Raw genomic sequence first — 20211 nt, 5'->3', positions numbered from 1 at the left:
CCGTGTGTCTGTACCTGCAGCACCGGTTTCCAGGCACAGAGCAGCCTTGGTGACAGACTACATTTCCCAGGAGCCTGTTGCGCCGGAGTCTCTTGTGTCACTGCAGAAGGACCTTGCAGCTCTGCAGAACCACTCGGGCTGCTGCAGTTCCCGATGCTGGCGCTGGAGAAACATGACCTTCCGCAGCGTGTCTCCTAAACCACCCCGAGCTGCCCTGCGCTAGGGCCCGCTCCTGCTGCGGACACAGCCGGGCAGGGTGGCTGGTTACCCTCGGTTCATGTGAGATGCTAGATGTCACCTGCAGAAGAAGAGAGGAGCTTACCTCTTCCAGAGAGATGGCCCCGAGCCAGCAAATTCGCTCTGTCAGCCTGTGCAGCGGCTGTGGCAGAACTAGGTACAACTCACCGTGGTTTTCCGAGAGGGAAGGGGGGTCAGATTTACTTACGGGGGGCAGGGGTACATCAGTCCCCGGATGCCTCATTCCTCAGTGTTCTGCTCCAGCAAATCTGCTTTTCACTGTGCTAGTCGTGGCTTTTCCATAATCTAAGTGTTTTATGCCACCTGACCGCGGCTGGAGGGAGGGTTTTTCAGGATGAAGTCTTTGCCTCGGAGACCGAAGGGCTGCAGTCGTTAACTCAGTGCAGTTGTGACTAATTTAAGCTTTGCACTGGCTGGGCTTCCAGAGAAAGCCTGAAGAGGCAGGCAGATCTGTTGCCTAAGTTACTAGCAAGGCCTTATTCCTTCAGGAGTTTCCTTTTCATGGTCAATGAAGGTTAATCAAAGAAAAATCAACTCTTTCAACCCCTCAGTGACATTTCCCCTGGATCTCACGAAAACCCGGCTGCAGATCCAAGGTGAGGCTGCGGCCGGGCCGGCAGTCCCGTACCGCGGGATGCTGCGCACGGCGGCTGGAATCGCGCAGGAGGAGGGGGTATGGAAGCTCTGGCAAGGAGCCACGCCGGCCGTCTACCGCCACATAGGTGAATATCCGCTCGCGATGGGACACGATGGGTCCTGCCTTCTGTGGCCAAGCCTTTTGGAGTGAGCTTACCATGTTTTCTTGTACTTTAAATAAATCTGAGAGGACTTTTCAGTCTAGCCTTGCCAATCCCACTTTGAAATATACAAGATTTCAGATCAATAGTATCTCTTCCTTCCCTTTTCCACTCCTTCATGGCCTTATTCTGGCTTCTGGGAGAACAAAATATAAGTTCTCTGTCATCTTTGCATGTCTTGTTCAGGAAGTCCAGACACTCAGAGTTCTCAGAAAAAATGTCTCATATGTGAGGGAAGTGGGGACAGATTAGGAAAAAAGATGGGAAAATGATGAGGTTGCAAGCACAAGGGAAAAATACAATTGCTTAAAAGAAATGCATTAGCACAATTTGCAATTTTTGCAAACACAAGTAACAGCTTGACACAAGTAACAGCTTTCTGTGCTTTAGTTGGAAATATGATGACAACAAAAAACCTCAAGAGCACTTGTGGAGGTTTTTTTGCTTGGCATCAGCCCAGAAGGAGGCGATGCAGTCCCATCTCCTTAGGGTGCAGGCAAAGCTGCTGTTGCCTCCTGGCAGACTGCTGGCTCAGCCAGAGACTTTTTGATGCTAAAACGCCCTGGCTCTCCCCCTGACACCAGGCAAACCCCTCTTTCCCCATTCGGATCACAAACACGAGAGCAGTGACCAGCTGAGCTCTGGAGTGCCATAAACCAAGGTCTTGGTCTCTCTCTCACTGTGACCTCCAGAAGTGGCAGACCCAAGAACTGTCTCCTGCTTTTGTTTTCCGCAGTATACAGTGGTGTTCGGATGGTTACTTACGAACATCTCCGTGACTCCGTGCTTGGCAGGGCAGAGGGTGAAAGCTTTCCTCTCTGGTAATGTTACATATTCATGCATGTTTATTGCTTGCTTGGGGATTGTCCTTACTGTAGGAGACCTACAGCCATATCTTAGGTCTAAAATGTATCTGGTTTTAGAATGGGATTGAAAAAATCTACTGCAAAATAACTTGTCATGCCAAATGCTGCAGGAAGGGGGACCTATGGATAATACTGAAATTTCTGATTTTACTAAAATAAATAGACCTATAAAATTAACACAGTTCATCTAGTAGCAGTGGGAGAGAAAGAAAAGTTTTATTTAACAGCAAGCAGTTTGGAATTTCAGGTGGGCATTCAGTTATAATACATGGAGCATCATCCTTTACTTGTGTATTTTGCCATCCTGCCTTTTAAACCTAAAGCAAAGAGCAAAATGTAACCTTGTTTTGGTTTTTTCCCCACCCAGGTAGGATTAAACCCTTTTTGAAAATTGACAGAAATATTACTGACTACTTTAGCAACCTGTAGCCACCACAATTATTACTTTTGCTTTGGCTGTTAATATATGGAATAACCATTAACACTTGTTCCACCTGGGTTGTGCTGCTGAACTCTTCAGCTTGAGCACTGTGACCTGTGAGGATTTTCAGTGTATTCTGGAGCACACTTTCTCTCCATTTGGCAGGAAAGCTGTGGTTGGAGGCGTATCTGCGGGTGCCATTGGACAGTTTTTTGCCAGCCCAACTGACCTGGTGAAGGTGCAGATGCAGATGGAGGGAAAAAGGAAGCTGGAAGGGAAAGCCGTTACGGTTGGTTCCTCTCAGAGCTGGTGTTTCTTCCCCTGTTACTGATCACTCTTTGGCCCAGGGTGTGTTGCTCTGTGTTTTCTGCCACTCCTTCTCCCTAGCTGCTCTGTGCCCTTTTACAGGGAGAGCACCCCATGTCTCTGGGCAGTTAAAGGGGGAGGGATTCAAGACCTCCTCCATATTCCATTTATACTCATCTTCTTTATTCTGATTTATTGGTCCCAGGGACCACAAACCCATCCTCCGTGCTGCAGCACGTTCCTGCCAGCACTGCACCATGGGGAGGGAAGGACACTTTCTGAAGATGGAAGAAAGCACAAGTGAAATGGCTCATGCAGGATGCACAGGCACAAGGAAGGCTGGCACACAGCAGGGCTTGAGATTCTTCTGCAAATAGCAGGATGTGCTGCTCTTTGCATTCCAGTTGGTGTCACATAAATTTAGTATTGTAATCCAGTGTGGGATCTAAGGCTTGTCTGCTGTAAGGGACCAGATCACTGCTTTGCAAGGCAACTGGTATCTCTGGTAAAATATTGTGGCATGAAAGTCAAAGACAGATCCAAAAATGGATCCTTGCAGGTATAAATTCCATGCAAAGATTTCACTGGGCTGTCTACCCACAGGTTTCATCTTGATTTCAGGTTTCGGGGCGTGCACCATGCATTTCTGAAGATCCTGTCTGAAGGAGGAGTAAGGGGACTTTGGGCTGGATGGGTACCAAATGTCCAGAGAGCTGCTCTGGTGAATATGGGAGGTAAATGGAATAACTTGGCCTGCAGCACTTAAGGCCCCACCAAATCTTTAAGAAAAAGGAGCTCAGCTGCTCCCTTTGTCTTAGGGCCCTATTTGGAGCACCCTGCAGGTGACCTCTGCCTTGTGCGCCTGTGTTTTGGTCCTGTGGAAATCAAATGGCTTAAAAGTAACAGTTTTTACCTGAATTTAAGGAAAAGTGAGCCAGAAGCTGAAGGGGTCCCACGGCCAGCAAAGCAGGGACTTCACCAGCCACAACCCAGTGCCCAAGTGAGGTGAGCAGGGCAGAGCCAGCAAAGGCAGCCAGGCTTCACCAAGATCCAGATTCGTAGGGAAGTGTGTGGTGATGAGGCAGGTGTGAGACCAAGCCAGGAAGCTGAGCCAGCAACAGGGCTGGTGAGGGTCACCCAGATACAGTTCAGCATCATCTGTAAGGTAAGTCAGAGCAGATGGGAGCAGAAAGGAGAATGTACTCACATGTCCAAAGACGGGACTCAGGTGCCACAGCCCTCATTAAAAAGTGGGGCAGAGTGCCAGCTGTGCCAAAGGCAGGAGCCTCAATGGAAATTAACATCCTGTGTTGTGAACAGCACACACCATTCACTCCTGACAGTGCTGTTTTTTCTCATTACCCTCTTTACAGATCTGACCACTTATGACACAGTGAAACACTTCTTGCTTCTGAACACGACACTTGTGGACAATAGTGTGACTCACAGTGTCAGCAGGTGATGTATTCTCCAATTGCCCCTTTTCCACTGTGGAGCATTTCCAGCCTTGCTGTCTTCATCTGCCTCTGTGCCAGCAGAAGACCCTATTCTTTGATTTTGATACTGCTGATGAAATGCAACTTTAGAATTATTTTTTTTTCGTTAGAGAACATCACTTTATAGAAGACACAAGAGAAAGGATGTAACCATTGCTACAAAACTGCCCTCACTAGAAGTGCCTTGTTGGTGCATTTAAATACCTTTGCTCTAATCTGTGGGAGCACAGTGACACAACTTCGGCAGAACATCCTCTTTTACTCTCTTAAGTGATGAAAAAATCTGCTTTATATAAACAATATTATGAATTGCCTATTGTGGGTCCTTCATCCCTCACTCAGAACTGCACACAGAGGTGAGGGATGCTGGCACTGGGAGGACATCTGAGCAAGAGCAGTCTCCCAAATCAAGTTTATGTTATGAGTTATTACTCATGATTCGATGATAGCTGTTTTAATATATCTTTATTATAAGAACTGGAATCACAATGCTGAAATTTTTATGATACATCTTGGTTTCTTCCTTAAGTATCTGTTGCTGTTGGCAGTGCCTGCTCTGGGCTGGTAGCAGCTGTTCTGGGAACTCCTGCTGACGTGGTCAAAACCCGGATAATGAACCAGCCAAGAGATAAGCAGGGAAGGTATGGACACTTTGCAGACCAACTTTTCAGCAGCACCTTGAAACCATGGGTCTGACTGATGTCACTGGGAGTGAAGGGCTAAGTTGATACTTGGCTCTTCATCTTTCTAATCAGATGATTTTACTGATTTAGTAAATGTCTAGGGGGTGTTGTGATGGCCACCTAAGCATAACCAGTGCATTTCTGTTCTGGATTAGGCTCCAAGGAGCTCACAAAAGCACTCTGACTTGTAGAAAAATCTCAGCACAAATTATTTTTATGAGGGGATGTTTTATTTTTTAATTGTGTATGTGTAATCCTAACACTGTTTGTTCTCCTTGCACATTGCTAGAGGTCTGCTCTATAAATCTTCCATGGACTGCTTGATTCAGACTGTCCAGGGTGAAGGGTTCATGTCTCTGTACAAAGGCTTTACACCAACCTGGATGCGAATGGTACGTGCTTTTTAACTCTCTTTACAAGAACAATTAGCATTAAAATGTGAGGAGTGTGGATGCAGCCCTAACCTTATGTAAAATTACAATTTTTGTATGAAAGACTTAATCATAGAATTGTAGAATAGTTTGGGTTCAAGAGACTTTAAAGATCATCTCGTTCCAAACCCTCTGCCATGGGCAGGGACATGTTCCACTTGCTCAGAGCCCCGTCCAACCTGGCCTTGAACACTTCCAGGGATGGGGAGTTCAGGGATGGGGAGCTCTGCCTCTCTGAGCAGACAGAGGCTTGGGAACCTCTCTGGGAACCAGAGCAACTTGAGACTGAACTTAAGAATATGATTTTTCAGAGGAGACAGTTTAATCTAATGGGCTTATTTATTTATTGGGTTACTTTTGTTTTAAGCCTCTAACTTCAGTGTTTGCTTTCACAGGCACCCTGGTCACTGGTATTCTGGCTTACATATGAACAAATCAGAAGGCTGTGTGGAGTTACTTCTTTTTAAAACCTTCAATATTCACAGAGGAGAGCAGTCAAAAAGCTGAATTCTCATTCCACAGGGTAGGGATCACATGTGTAGCTTGTTGCTCCAAACCCAGTCCTTACTGGTTGGGAAGAGCCATGACTTAAGGATACTATTTGATTATCAGACTTCTACATGAATTTTATATTATCCACAGGATAAAACTGTCACAACAATACTTCAGCTACCAGCCAGCATCACCTTTCTGAACCAGGAAACAGGAATAAAAAACATTCTACCAAGCAAATAGAACATAATACTGTCTGTTTGATAATGGAGATGGTTTTGCTAAATGTTTTGTTTTTCTATTGCTAAAAAACAAGAGCAGGTTGATCAATGCACTGAACAAGTTCTGTGGCTAAGCATCTATAAAAATATTTGGGAATTTTTGTTGTTAATTTGCACACAGATAAAGAACTACCTCTTGTTAGTTTGATGTGTCAGCAAACCAAGCCTGTAGTGCTAGGTATTAAAAAAGATAAAAGCAGTTTACCTGATTCCAAATCTGCTTTGCACAAAAAGTGGAGGGGTTTGTGTTCCTCTTACTTCCCAGAGACGGCCTGACCTCTCCACTCAACTCTTTGAGTAAGATCATGATTGAAATGTGGTCCTGTTCCCAGAAATTCAAAAGCCTAATTTGCTCTGCAATGCTCAAAGGTCTCAGGATATTCCATAGGAGCAAGCTGAACTACTTGTCCTGTGACAATCTCAGTGCTGATGTGGCAGACTGGGTCATTTTCCATGGAAATGTGCACTCTGTCCACTTTAAATCTCGATGGAAATACAATGTTCTCTTCAATAATGCAAAAGGTTTCAACAGGAGTGATTTATTTATTTTTAAACCTAAAGCCTTCCAGATTTCATGGAGAAGGAGACTAGTGCTGTTTGTCACTAGGTTCACCTTTGGCAATCAAGAGTCAAAAATCACAGAATCACAGAATCACAGAAATTCTAGGTTGGAAGAGACCTTTAAGATCATCGAGTCCAACCCATGTTCTAATACCTCAACTAGATCATGGCACCAAGTGCCACATCCAGTCTTTTTTTAAACTCTTCGAGGGATGGTGACTCCACGACCTCCCTGGGTAGATGATTCCAGTATTTGACTACTCTTTCTGTAAAATACTTCCTCCTTATTTCTAGCTTGCATCTCCCTTGGCGCAGCTTGAGACTGTGTCCTCTTGTTCTGTCTGTTGTTGCCCGGAGAAAGAGACCGACCCCCAGCTCACCACAGCTACCCTTCAGGAAGTTGAAGAGGGTGATAAGGTCACCCCTGAGTCTCCTTTTCTCCAGGCTGAACAACCCCAGCTCCCTCAGTCGCTCTTCATATGGCTTGTGTTCCAAGCCCCTCACCAGCCTCGTTGCTCTCCTTTGGACACGCTCAAGCATCTCAACGTCCCTCCTAAAGTGAGGGGCCCAGAACTGGATTGAATTGAATTAATGCAGTATTAAAAGCAGCCATGAGTAGATAAAACAAAGCTGGCTTTGATTTAGTAACATCTAGTAATTGAGTTAATGTAGAAAATGTGGCTCTTTGAATAAATACCCAGGATTTCTTCACGTCTTTGCGACCAGTGTCTCCAATGTGCCATTTTCTCACTGAACACAGTTTGGGTATTTTCTTGGCTTGCACTTGTTTGTTCTGATTGTGCTGTAGTTCAGTTGTGGCTGTATGCATTTGGGAGTGTGCTTCCAGCTTGGAAAACATTCATCTCACCATTATTAGGGAGTCACAGAACCATAGAATGGGGCAGGTTGGAAGGGACCACAGTGGCTCATCTGGTTCCACCTTCCTGCTCAAGCAGAGTCATCCCAGAGCACAGGGCACAGGATTGCACAGTCAGTTCTGGAATATCTCCAGTGAGGGAGACTCCACAGCCTCTCTGGACAATCCACTCCAGGTCTTAGTCATTGTACAGTAAAGTTCTTCCTCGTATTCAGGCAGAATCTCCTGTGCATCAATCCAAAGGTTTTGTTCAGAAATCCTGGTATTTTTCTGTCATCCTGAGAATCAAATCCAAGTTCTTTCTGTCTTGTACTCTAGCACCAGCAATGACAAAGCAGCAAAGCTGCTGCTCCTGCTGCCATCCTGTTAGCCCGATAAGCCAGTGATGGATACACAGCTTTACCTTTCTCACAAGACAGAATAAGTACTTTTATCATACAGTTATAGAACAGTTGGGGTTAGAAGGGACCTCTAAAATCAGTTCCAACCCACTGCCATGGGCAGGGACACCTTCCACTATCCCAGGTTGCTCCAAGCTCCCTCCAGCCTGGCCTTGGACATTTCCAGGGATTGGGAATCCACAGCTTCTCTGGGCAACCTGTTCCTGTGTCTCACCACCCTCACAGTGAAGAATTTCTTCCTAACAGCCAATCTAAACCTGCTCTCCTTCAGTTTGAAGTCATTCCCCCTTGTCCTGTCACTCCAGGCTCTTCTAAAAAGTCCCTCTCCATCTTTCTTGCTGGCTCTCTTCAGGTACTGGAAGGCCACAATCAGGTCCCCTTGAAGCTTCTCCAGGCTGAACAATCCCAACCCTCTCAGCCTTTCCACGAAGGACAGTTGCTCAGCCTCTCTGATCATCATAACCAGTGTGTAAAACCACTTTTAGCCTGCATTTATCAAAGTTGCCATAAACTACTTTTATGGGCACACAGCTTGGGAAAATCACTGAAACTCTAAGTTTTGTTAGAATAACCTTGATACGCTTCAATTAACAAAGCTGGAAGAGAGGTCTATTGATGAAACTGGATACAAGGAGTGCACAATTTATGGACCACAAAGACATTCTGTAGAAAACAGCAGACAAAAAAGAGACTAACAAAGACTTAGTATGTGTGCTGGAAAGTCCCTGCCTGGGAAAAAAGATAATAAAGGGACTGAAGATTATAGACTAATTTGCAGAAGTGAGAAATCAATATCCAACAGAAGACAGAATACTAATTAATGAACAAGAATTCTGTCATTTAGAACCAGTGAATATTAATTTGCTTGCTAAAAATACATATATAAATGAACATAAAGGTTCTGTATCTGCATCTCTGTAGAGACCAGGATTTTGTCAGCCACACCCACACAACCCCCTCTTGGCCAAGAATAAAATAATGCCTGACTCGCTAACACTAAAAAGACAGCGTTAGAGGGTCTTATTTATCCCAATGATTTCAGAGGATTTGGTGTCACTCAACTTGGTGTCACTTGTAAACTTGCCGAGGGTGCTCTCCAACCCTTCATCTATGCAATTAATGAACATACTAAATAACCCTGGTCCCAATACGGACCCTTGAGGCACAGCTCAAAATAAAAATAATGCCAAAAAATGCCTCGTAAGAATCTCGTAGAGAAAGACTTCTTTAACTGTTAATAAATCTCTCTCTTCGGCTGTGAATTGTTAGCAATTCCTGACGGGTGTCTAGCGCCAGCTCCCCGTCCTCACGCCACGGCTGCCGCCCTCACACCACGCCCCGCCCCCAGGCCGCCACTGGCCAATAGCCGCCAAGCTCCGCACGCCTGTCCCGCCTCCGGCGCCGCTCTGACCAATGGGAACTAAGCGGGCTCGGCGCGCTCTCTCCTTCGCCCCGCCCCCGCCGTCCCGCCGCCACCCGTCCCTCGTGGAGCGCTCCACCGTGCGAGAGGGCAGCTCCGCCCGGCTCTGCTCTGAGCCCCGCGGCGCCCCGGACATAATTCCGTAACCTTCCTCTTCGTGGCGCCTCCGCGCACTCTTAGCATAGCAGGAGCGGCGCCACGTCTCAGCTGGCTTCACCCCTCCTTTTCTCCTTTCGCTTTGCGCCGCTCTCCACCCCACCGAGAGGATCGAAATGGACTCGGCCGCTGGGGCAGCCGCTAACGGCTCCCCGTGGGTCACGTGGGCGGCGCGTGCTCTATATGAGGCCGAGGGGCGGGGGACGAGGCGTTCGTTCGCCTCGTGCGGGGAGCGGAGGTGGGGCGGGGTGGCTTCGCGATGAGCTCCGGGCCGGGGTCCCTCGGCCGCGGTGATACCGTCACCCTGCGGGTCCGTGCCGTGGGGCTTCATCCGAGGTGCCCATCCTGCGGCTGTGGGGGCTTCTGGGGGAAAGCAAGGCTGACTATGCCCTCCTGTACCGCGAGATCCAGGCGGCGGCAGGGCCGCGCCTGGCGGCCCGCCCCGAGTCCGGCGGGCCGGGGGCCAGCGGGACCAGGCTGTGCCCGGGAGAGATGGCACTGGTGGAAGTGTTGGGTGTGTGGTACCGCTGCTGTGTGGTGAGTTGTAGTGCCCAGGGCTACCGTGTTTTCCTGCTGGACGAGGGGTACGTGGTGACCACATCCGCCTATTACCTGGCACGGGGCTGCTCAGAGCTGTTCCAGCTGCCCCCGGAGGTGCTGGGCTGTGTCGTGGCCGAAGTCATGCCCTCCCACAGTAACGAGGGGACAGCGAGTGGCGATTCACCCGTGTCCAAGTGGACTGTGGAGGCGATGGAGTTCCTCAGCTTCCTGCAAGGCAAGGAGGTGTCTGGTGTGGTGCAGGAGGTTATAATGCCGCAGGTCATCGTGCTCGAGCTGCCCCAGCTCGTGGCTCAGATGCAGCAGCTGGGCCTGGCCAAACGTGTCTCTCCCAGCTGGTTCTGCCAGGTGCTCAGGCGCTGCCTGCCTTCTGGCCAGTTAAAGAAGCAGCTCTGTCAGCAGCCTCCAGCGTGTTCCCTTGGAGCTTTTGCAGTTCCACAGCTTGTCCATGTGTTGTTCTCGTACCAGCCTCTGTCACCTGCCTTGGATTACTACTACCCTCAGCTTCAGTTGGGTGTGACAGAGCCTGTCCTAGTGACCCATGTCTCGGACCCACACCACATTTACTGCCAGTTGCAGTGCCTGTCACAGGAGATCTGTTGCCTTTCTGAGACCATGTGCCATGCTTACGACAGGTGGGAGCAGGACTTACTGCCCAAAGTGGGCTCGCCCTGTGCTGCCCGTGGGATGGATGGCCAGTGGTACCGTGCCATTCTGCTGGAGCTCATTGCTGGGGAGCAGGACCAGCATGCAGCTCTCGTGATCTTTGTGGACTATGGCAAGAAGGAGACTGTGACCAGAGCGAACCTGCGCCATTTGCCTGCCGAGTGTTTCCGCATGCCTGTGGTCACTTACGCGTGTGCTCTTCAGGGTGTTTCGGATGGGGGCTGTGGCTGGTCCTCGTTGCAGGTTGATTTGCTGAAAGCGTTGGTGCTCGGCAGAGGAGTGAGTGCTCACATCAAAGCCTTTAACTCCTTTGAGCATCTCTATTATGTGACTCTCTATGGGGAAAATGGTGTTGATTTGAACCATCTTTTTGGGTCTCAGGCTTGCTGCCTGGCCAGCAGTCATGTGAGCCAAACTGAGGATCATGAGCAGCTGGAAGTAGAGGAATCCTTAGTTGAAGAGTTGGGATTGCCACCAGAAGTACCTCCTATTTTAGCACATGGGGATTTGGCTGCTGCTGCTGTAGCTGGTGTGTATTTGAAGACCTGGATGTTGTACGGTGCACAGGTCTCCCACGTCCAAGACCCATCTGAGTTCTGGCTGCAGCTCCATGAGTATTATCAGCTATTCAGACAGCTGAAGCAGAGCATGTGGAATTTTTATTCCCATTCCACAAAGCTGGATGGTGCTGGGTGGGACCCACAGCCTGGATCCCTTTGTTGTGCCAGTGGGAACGAGGGTGTCTTTTATCGAGCAGTGGTTACCAGGGTGCTGGACACTGGGGTGGAAATACACCTGGTCGACAGAGGCAGTACAGAAACTGTGGATCTGTGTGCTGTGAAGGAGCTGCTCCCTCGGTTCAGGGAACTGCCTGCTTTAGCTCTGAAATGTTGCTTGGCAGGTGTCTCCCCTCCAAGAGGGAGTTGGAGTGAAGCTGCTGTGTCTGCATTCAGGGAGATGGTACTGAATAAGGAACTAAAGGTTTGGTTTTTGAATGTGCAGGGTGACAAATACATGGTTGAAATTTTTGACCAATCCCAGTTAGGAGAGGGGGGCGTAAGTAAACTCATGGCCCAGGGGGGTTATGCTAAGTACCAGAGGTATGAAATACCCAAGACTTGCAAGAAATCAGATGAGTCTGTGACACAGGCCTCTTCCCTAGTGTGTGCTGCAGAGGAAAGCCAACTAAATGCAGAAAAGAGGCTCAGAGAAGAATGTGATCTAAAGAGCAGTGATAGAATATTTGATTCTCATGTGGGTGTGATGGTCAGAGAGAGCCCTATTGCAACCATTCATAATTCTGAAAATAGTGAATCTCTTCTTTCTCAAGACTATGAGGGTAAGGGAAATCTGCACACCTCTTTGAGGCAGAACTATGTGGAAATTAAGCCAGGCTCCTCTTGTGGAGGTCACTTAGAAGTGGGAAGTACAGTTAATGTTATTTTGTCATATGTTGAGAGTCCTAGTTGTTTTTGGTGTCAGTTAAGTAGAAATTGCCAGGACCTTGAGATACTAATGGATGAAATTCAGGAGCATTGCAAAAATTCATCCAAGCCACATGTTTGGCCAAATCTTGTCTGTTTAGCCCAGTACTCAGAGGACAAAAAATGGTACAGGGCTTTAATAGTTAGTGAAGGAGTTTGTGCAGAAAAAGTAGAAGTCATATATGTTGACTATGGCAACAGAGAGCAGGTGTGTCTAACAAAGCTCCGTGCAATTAATGAACGCTTCCTTAGGTTAGAGGCTCAGGCATTCAGGTGCAGCCTTTACAACTTAATCCAACCCAATGGTCAGAATCCTTTTGCTTGGGATGAAGAAGCAATTCGGGCTTTTCGTCAGTTTGTTGTTGATTCATCATCTGACCTTGACCTAAAGTGTACAATCTTTGCCTTGGCTTCAATAAATAGGGACCTGTTTAACATTGTAGATTTAATCACACCTTTTCAGAGTGCTTGCCAGTTTCTCACTGAGAGAGGTGTAGCCAGGCCTTTATTTCCTCAAAAGCATCTGGAATCTTTGGTCCATCTTCACTCTTTCTATTATTCTAGTCACGGTATCAAAATTGGGAGTGAGGAAGATGTTTATATTACACATGTTGAGAATCCATGGACATTTTACTGCCAGCTTGAAAGGTGTGGAGATACCTTGGCACAGCTGGCTGATAACATTACTTCCCTGAGTGAGAGAGTGAGCAGCTCAGGATCCTTGGGGAAGTCTGGGACCTTGTGTCTGGCAAGGTACTCTGACAGTCAGTGGTATAGGGGAGTAATTCTAGAAAGACAACCTAGGGCTAAAGTCTTCTTTGTGGATTTTGGGAACACAGAGACAATAGAGACAGATGATCTGCTTATTTTACCCAATGATGCTTCTGATATCTTGCTTGTGCCAATGCAGGCCATAAAGTGTTCTGTGTCTGATGTATCATCTGTTTCTAAGGAAGCTGAAACATGGTTTAAAGAAGCTGTCCTGGAAAAGAGATTAAAAGCAATAGTGGTAGCAAAGGACTCTGATAATACACTGCTGGTTGAGTTGTTTGATAGAAATACTCAAATTAATACAAAACTGAAAGAGCTAAGTCTAAACAGTACAAGAGTGCGTGGTCGTGTACACAGTGAGACTTTGTGCGCTGGAAATACAAATGTGCATGGGAGGAATGAGACTGCAGGGTCCCCTTTCAGTGCAGGCAGGCCTCTTGAAAGAAAAAAATGTCGACCTGAAGCCCAGCAAGAGCAAGGGAACAAAAGACACTTCAAAGAAGTTGTAAACCTTTTCCAGCACTCTGTGAAGGGACAGAGTGCTGGATTGCTAGAACCTAATGAGGTGCTTAACAGTAAGAACAACACTGTTTTGTTGAATAAAGTAGGGGAGGAGTCTCTGCTCTTTTCCCAGATGGATACACTGTCAGATACTAAGTCTGATGCTGAAGGCAGCTGTATAATGCTTAAAAATGCATCTGATCTGCCACCACAGAAGATAGTGCCATCTCTTAAAACCTTAGTGTATGTGTCTTATGTCAGTGACCCACAGGATTTTTATGTTCAATTAGGGAGCGACGAGGTTCAGCTTAACAACATTTTGGAAAGTTTGAACAATGGGAAGTCAGTGAAGGACCCTTGTGGACAGCTTTTCCAAGCAGGAGATTTAATCAGTGCTGTTTATTCAGAAGACAGCCTGTGGTATCGAGCTGTAGTAAAAGAGAAGACTTCTGACAATTCAATAAGGGTACATTATATTGATTATGGCGACACTTCTGTGATTAGTGTTGATCAAGCACGCAGGCTCCCTAAGAACTTGTCATCTATTCCAGCAATGAGCATTCACTGCTTTCTAGGTGGACTCAAATGCAAAAAAAATGCTGACTGGACAGAGAAAGCAGTGTTTTACTTCACCAAGAGAACAAGTGAAATCCTGCTGTCATGTGAATTTGTGAAGAAGGTTGAGGATAAATGGGAAGTTATTCTCAGTGACCATCAAGGTATAATAACAGTGGATTTAGCTGATAAAGATCTTGCAAGTAGAGAAAGACTTTTCTCAAGAAGAAAAATTGATAAAAGAGAGAACCATGACATGATCACTGGCTGTGAGCCTTTGCCTCCTCAGGTACAAAATGAGATTTCTGGTGTAAATGATTGTAAATCGTTTATCTGGAAATTTCCAGAGGCAGGTCAGACTTTAAAAATTTACGTCACAGTAGTAAATAGTCCAGGATACTTCTGGTGTCACCGTGCTGATACCAAAGACGTGAGCTACATAGAGAAAAAAATAGAGGAAGCTGAAAAGCTTGGACTAAACTCTCTGAATGATGGCAAGTCTTGTATTAAAAGTGGAGATATTTGTCTAGCAAAATACAGTCAAGATGGGTGGTTCTACAGAGCTCAGATCAGCAGTGTGAATGATGACAGTGTCGTCGTTAGACACGTGGATTACGGAAGCGAGGAAGACGTCAGGCTGGAGATGATCCGACAGATGCCATGTGAACTGCTCGGAGTGCCTGGGCAAGCTTTTGCTTGCTGTCTCTCAGGTTTCAGTCCCCCAGATGGCTCATGGCTTAGTGAAGCAAATAAGAAGTTTTATGATATGACTGAAAACCTTGTATTAGAAGCTGAAGTTGTAGAAATTTTGGAAAATGAAGATTCTGAAATCCCTCTGTGTGTTGTCAAGCTGGAAGCTTCTGGCAATAGTATTAATGAAGAGATGAAGCCTTTTTGGAAGGCTAATAAAGAAACTGGTGACAGTGCTTCCTCAAACCTTTGCAACCCCCTAAAGGAAAACAGAAGTTCAGACAGCAATTTGGGTCTTTGTCTCAACGAAGAAACTACTGCTGCCTGTGGATTAGCTCAGGAAGAAAGTGAAAGTGCTTTATTTTGTTCTGATCCTTTCCTGAGTGTAACTTCTGAGTGCTTAGAAACTGCAGAAGCAAGTGTGTCAGTGGGAGCTGCCAGTGGGAAGGCTGATGGTGGATGTGAAATAGGAGAGCGTGAGAACAGTTTTGATAAAGAGATGCCTCTGTCTGAAGGTGACAGTGCTAACAGTATGCTGCTAGAACCAATGAGAAACTGCAACTCTCATACTGTGGGCAATGGAATGAAAGCTGAAGAACAAGACCTGTCTGAAATACTGTTTGGAGAGGAGGCTGAGCTGAAAGCAGAAGTGACAGGCAGTGCTCCAGCAGCCAGCCTCTTCCTAGGAGAAGAACAGGGACTGCAGAGATTGCCAGTGCTCCAGGCACAGCCATCTGCAAGCAGTGGAGCAGAGACATTAGGACAACTGGATCCATTAGAAATGCACTTACCATGTGATGATCTAAATGAGCTCCTACAGGGGCTAGAGGGAGTTACGGAAAAGTCCTCCTGTGGTGAAGGAACAAAGGAAGCACTGGAAGCAAAGTCTCTTGAAATGCAGGCAGCATCAGGCAGTGAAACAAGAGAGACAGTGTTGAAGCAGGAATTGCTGGTGCTGCCAGATGTGAGGGAGGAGACAGGGCAATTGACAGCTCTGAACTGTCTTGAAATTTTGCCATTACTTAATGAGAAAGAAAATCTGGTGCCTCCAGTTAGTGACAGAGAGAAGTCAGTAGAGCTGATTCCATCTGATGTTCAGCCTTCTTTGGGAGAGGAGACCAAGAAACTGCAAGTGAATTTGTCTGGAATTCATGAAGCAGAAGCTATACTAGGTGATTGGATGGAAGCAGACCCTCCTTCCCTAAGGCTGTCATCATCTGGTGGTAGACCTGAGAAAGAGCTGCACCAGAAGATGCATGACAAGCAGTTGATGCTAGGAGCCAAATTTGAGCCCTTTCTGGAACTGTTGCTGCCTAATGTTCAGCCTCCTGAGGAAGACAGGGAGGAAGATTTGTTAGGGCTGGAACATGCTGTGCTACAGAGTTCTGCAAATAGTGGAAGTCAATTTTCATTTCTTTCAAAAGACTCAGCAAATCAAAGGCCTGTTTTCTCTGTGAAATCATGTGACTGTAAAGTTGAGAAACATAAGGGGTGGCAGAAGAGGAAAGGTGACTCTGTGGAAGAATGGATGGAACAAGACTTGACTGACTCATTTAAAGAGAGTGAAAATATGTGTGTTCAGTCTTTAGGCTGTAAGCCTGGGGAAGACAAAAAGCAAAATGAGAACTTGGCTGACTGCAGTGCAGGTAAAGTATCTGATTTTAAAGAGTTAAATAATCAAAATGTTGTGCCGTTCAAAAATGAGAATAGCTTTCTTGTAAAAAACCCAACTTTTATTCCCTAATAAGATATTTTATTAGTGTTAATGCTTTCATGAGTTAAGGACAGCAGACTGAATTTAGTTTCTCATGGGTAGTGTGACAGTCTCAGCAACTAGTCTTACTTGGGAATATTAATGATTTTGAGTGGAAATCCATTTCTGAACATGAAGTGCATTTTCCAGACTGTTTGGGATGACAAATTTTTATCTTTCAAATATCAAGTAGTTTGGAGGGGGTGGGGCAGCAGTGTTTGAGATATCTGATTTTTGAGGGTTGATTTTTGTGGGGTTTTGTGAGGTTTTTTTCCTTCCTCCTTCACTGCAAAATTACCATTTCTTGTAGCACACCATGACTATCCTTGTAATCTGAAGGGTTTTGCTGTTGGTTCCAAATGTGTGGTGTGGACTTCTCTCAAATGGTGTGATGCTCGCATTTTGGAGGTATCTGAGAAGGGTACCAAGGTAAGTGTGGTTTGAATACTCTTTCTGCAGTCTTAAGAATCTAATCCTTCTCTAAACTCTAAATAAATATTTTTTTTACATTTTGTTACAGAATTTTAAGTATTTCAAAGGCTGATTCTGAATTTATAGACTAGAGAGAAACAGCGGTGTCTGAAATAGAGTTGATGATAAATGCAAACATTTGATGTTCCTTTCACATCTTATGCTCTTTTATTGACTGGGAATACTGAAGGATCTGGCTCCAGTTTGAGGCACACATGTGTGTGGTTTTGTCTGGCCTGAAGTTAGTGTTCTGCAGTAGAGCTGTGTTACCATTACATGCTCATGAAACACGCCATTATTTTACTGGTGTTTTGAGGAGTTAGTGCTAGAGCACTAGAAACTTGGGAAGAAACTCAAACTATACCACAAGTAATAATGAATCCACAACTATTCCTGCTTCAGTGAAATGTATATTGCATTAGTGGTTGGTGGGAATTAACTTTAACAGCAGAGAATAATGCAGTGAGCTGCTTTGTTCTACTGCTGTTTGAGCTGGGGGATGAATGAAACGTCTTTCTTCAGTCCAGGGGGAGTGTGTATTGATGTACAACATGCACAGACATTATACTTAGATAAAATGACCTCTAGGTTATAATTTAAGATTGCAAATCCAAAAGGTTGTTTCATAAAAGCATCCTTTTGGAAGATGGAATGTCTGAGATTGTACAAGTCGGCTCTAGTGCTGGTAGATCCCTTGGGTGTCTAAAACTAAGCTCAGGTGCATTCAGATGAGAGACAGTGTCAGGGGTTATCATGTAATGATATCCCCATTCATTCATCAGCTTCCTTCTGGTTCTGATCTAGTAGTTGTTTTGCTGCCCTTTTCTCACTATGCCTGGGTTAGGAGCCCGGAAGAGCCTTGAGCAATCTCAGTCCCTACATTCAGTTTTATTAGAGATCAGCTTGTTCTTCTTTACAAGATCCAGACTTCTCAACGCCTTCCCAGAGGCACAGAGTCCTCAACTGTGTTTTCCTACAGCTGTGTCTTGCTTGTTGGGTGTATTGCTGCTGTGCTAGATCCCCTTTGGCTCTGTCTGTACAGGTGTTGAACCTCTGCAGTGGCAATGAGGAGATTGTGCATCCTGAGAACGTCTGGAACGGAATTCCTGATGGGGCTCGCAGATCATCGGAGGTATGGCAGTGTGGTACTGGGCTGGGCAGGACAGTACAGGTTTTAAGAGAGGCTGCTAGCTAACTGCTAAGTCATGAAAAATACTTCTGTTGTGGAGTAATTGGGAAGGAATAGTAAGGTTTTCACCAGTGTTCTTCATGAAGGACCTACCAGTGGATGAAAAACTCATCCAAAGTTCAGGTCATGAGCCATGTTGCTGGTGATGATAACAGCATGAATTTCCAGTTTGTTCTTCACATGCAGTCTTTGTATCCAAGTGAAAAGTGGGCAGAAGACTAATGAAGTGAGTTATAAGGGAGAAAAACAATGGTAAATAGGAGTCCAGTAAGAAGTTAGTCTAGTATTAAAGGAAGCACCTCAATGGAAGTCTTGGCAATAGTGCCAGCTTCCTAACAGGATCCCTTTTTGTGTAGGCATTAACCCCTGCAACAGAAAACTTGCAGTCCTTACCAGAGGAGTCCTTACTTCAAGGTAAGTCTACCTTAAGCCCCCACGTGGTTTGTGTACTCTGTGTTTGAATGGTTTCTAATTTTCTAGGAAATGCTTTATTTTGGAAAATACAGTTGAAACACTAATTTGAGCTTATGTAGTTGATACTGCTGGGGTTTTCTTGATAGCATTACCTTATGTATGTCAGTTTAAGGGTGACTACATGGAATGAAAGCTGTTACTGTGTCTGGACTACAAACCAATTTAGTATTTATTTATTCATCTAATGAGTTGAGCCTCTTGGAACAGCTGGGGTGGTTGACCCAAGTTAGAGATTTTGGCAGGGTTTTGAGCATTGCTATCAGCATGCTGTTCTTGGTCATGTTTCTGAGGCAAGGTGAGCAACTGCTAGGCAGACTCTATTAAGGATTTAGTTTAGCATTTGAGTGCCCCAGTCCCATAATCTATAAATCTAAATCGAGAATAATACCATTTTAGTTGTTGTAAGGATAGTTTGTAAATCTTTACTGTTACTTAAAAATTTTGAAGTGTTACTGGTAAACACTTCTTGAATGTACCAAATAAATAGTACAGATTCTTTTTGTTTGTATGCTATTATGGAATTGTAGAGCAGTTCTGGTTGAAAGGGGCCTTTCCTGGTGGTGAAAGCAGGGCCAACTAGATCAGCTTGTTAAAGAAAGACCTTACTGCCAGTTCTGGAATCTGTCCAAGAATGGAGACTCCAAAACCTGTCTCGGCAATTTATTTCTGTGGTTGCCTGATGAAAACTAAACTGAGTTGAAGTGGGCATAGCATTTGTGCTTTCAGGTATTAATTGGTGATTGTATTTCGGTATAACTACTGGTTTATGGGTAACAAATTAGGAAGCCTGCAACAGAGATTGGGTTGCCTGTTGAGCAAGAAAAATGATAGTTAAAGAATTTGATAAAATGTTAAAATGATCAGTCTGCAAGCTCTCTCCCAAAATTGCATCCCTCAAACGCAGGATTATTTTTGATTTTGTGGATTTTTTTCTGTTCTTGAACTCTTTGCATGGAGTTAGTGTGTGCACTCTCAGCACCAGCACAGGAAAGGTGAGTCAGGGTCATGCACCCACATGTCACAGAGCTGGAACCTGCTGCACACACTGCCACTGCCTGGAAAGGCAGTTTGAGTAGGAAGTACTCAGGGTGCAAAAACTCCTGCAGTGGTTTATGCAAGCCCACTGAGGGATGGAATAACTTGAACTCATAACTGAAAACTGAGAGCACTGCTGCTTCATCTTCTGCTGTTTCAGCTGTTTTATCTTTGTATAATAAGTGTAGTCTTTTAACATGGTCCACTATGGCAGTAGTATTTAGTCTGAAGCCCTTTTGATCTTTATGCCCTTATACACATTTATAGAAACATCTTGATGGGTCTAATCTGTATTTATTCCTTATAGAAAAGCAAACTGGCTGCAGTAGCAATTTAGCTGAAGATCCTCATGTCCTCCAGCAGTGCTGAAACCAAGTGGCACGTTGACCACATGAAGCTGAACAAGTGCCTGTGTATGAAATGTTCCCATGCAAATGTGTTTGTGGGAACAAAAATACCAGCAGAGCATTGAGTGGCTTATTTTTTCTACCTAACTGACCAAATACCTGTCACTGCTGAGCTTCCCTATAAAGGAATAGTGTTGGCAGACTGTTATTTTCAGCTTGTTTTCTTAGAGCTGTTGTTGCTAAACTGTTATTGTTAGCTTGTTTCTTATAG

At 45.5% G+C, this 20211-nt stretch overlaps 2 protein-coding genes across 2 annotated transcripts; both read left to right on the top strand.

Annotated features, from left to right (window-relative positions):
* The first annotated feature begins 227 nt into the window (after window positions 1–227).
* Window positions 228–7312, top strand: SLC25A27 (solute carrier family 25 member 27). The gene is made up of 10 exons (XM_054514350.1): window positions 228–394; window positions 810–980; window positions 1792–1876; window positions 2508–2651; window positions 3270–3382; window positions 4022–4106; window positions 4693–4785; window positions 5117–5219; window positions 5654–5781; window positions 5901–7312. The coding sequence occupies exons 1-9, from the start codon at window positions 292–294 to the stop codon at window positions 5723–5725; spliced, it is 969 nt and encodes a 322-aa protein (XP_054370325.1). The 5' UTR covers window positions 228–291; the 3' UTR covers window positions 5726–5781; window positions 5901–7312.
* Window positions 7313–9705: 2393 nt separating this feature from the next.
* Window positions 9706–20131, top strand: TDRD6 (tudor domain containing 6). Its single transcript, XM_036379513.2, is given in 6 exon segments — window positions 9706–9772; window positions 9775–16317; window positions 16735–16853; window positions 17938–18027; window positions 18441–18498; window positions 19901–20131. Coding segments are annotated over 6 exon segments (6939 nt in total). The 3' UTR covers window positions 19963–20131.
* Window positions 20132–20211: the final 80 nt, after the last annotated feature.

Source organism: Molothrus ater, chromosome 3 (genome assembly GCF_012460135.2).
Source record: "Molothrus ater isolate BHLD 08-10-18 breed brown headed cowbird chromosome 3, BPBGC_Mater_1.1, whole genome shotgun sequence".
Classification (NCBI taxonomy): Eukaryota; Metazoa; Chordata; class Aves; order Passeriformes; family Icteridae; genus Molothrus; species Molothrus ater.
Note: the sequence above shows the minus strand (reverse complement) of the source record. Positions and strands in the feature narration are given on the sequence as shown.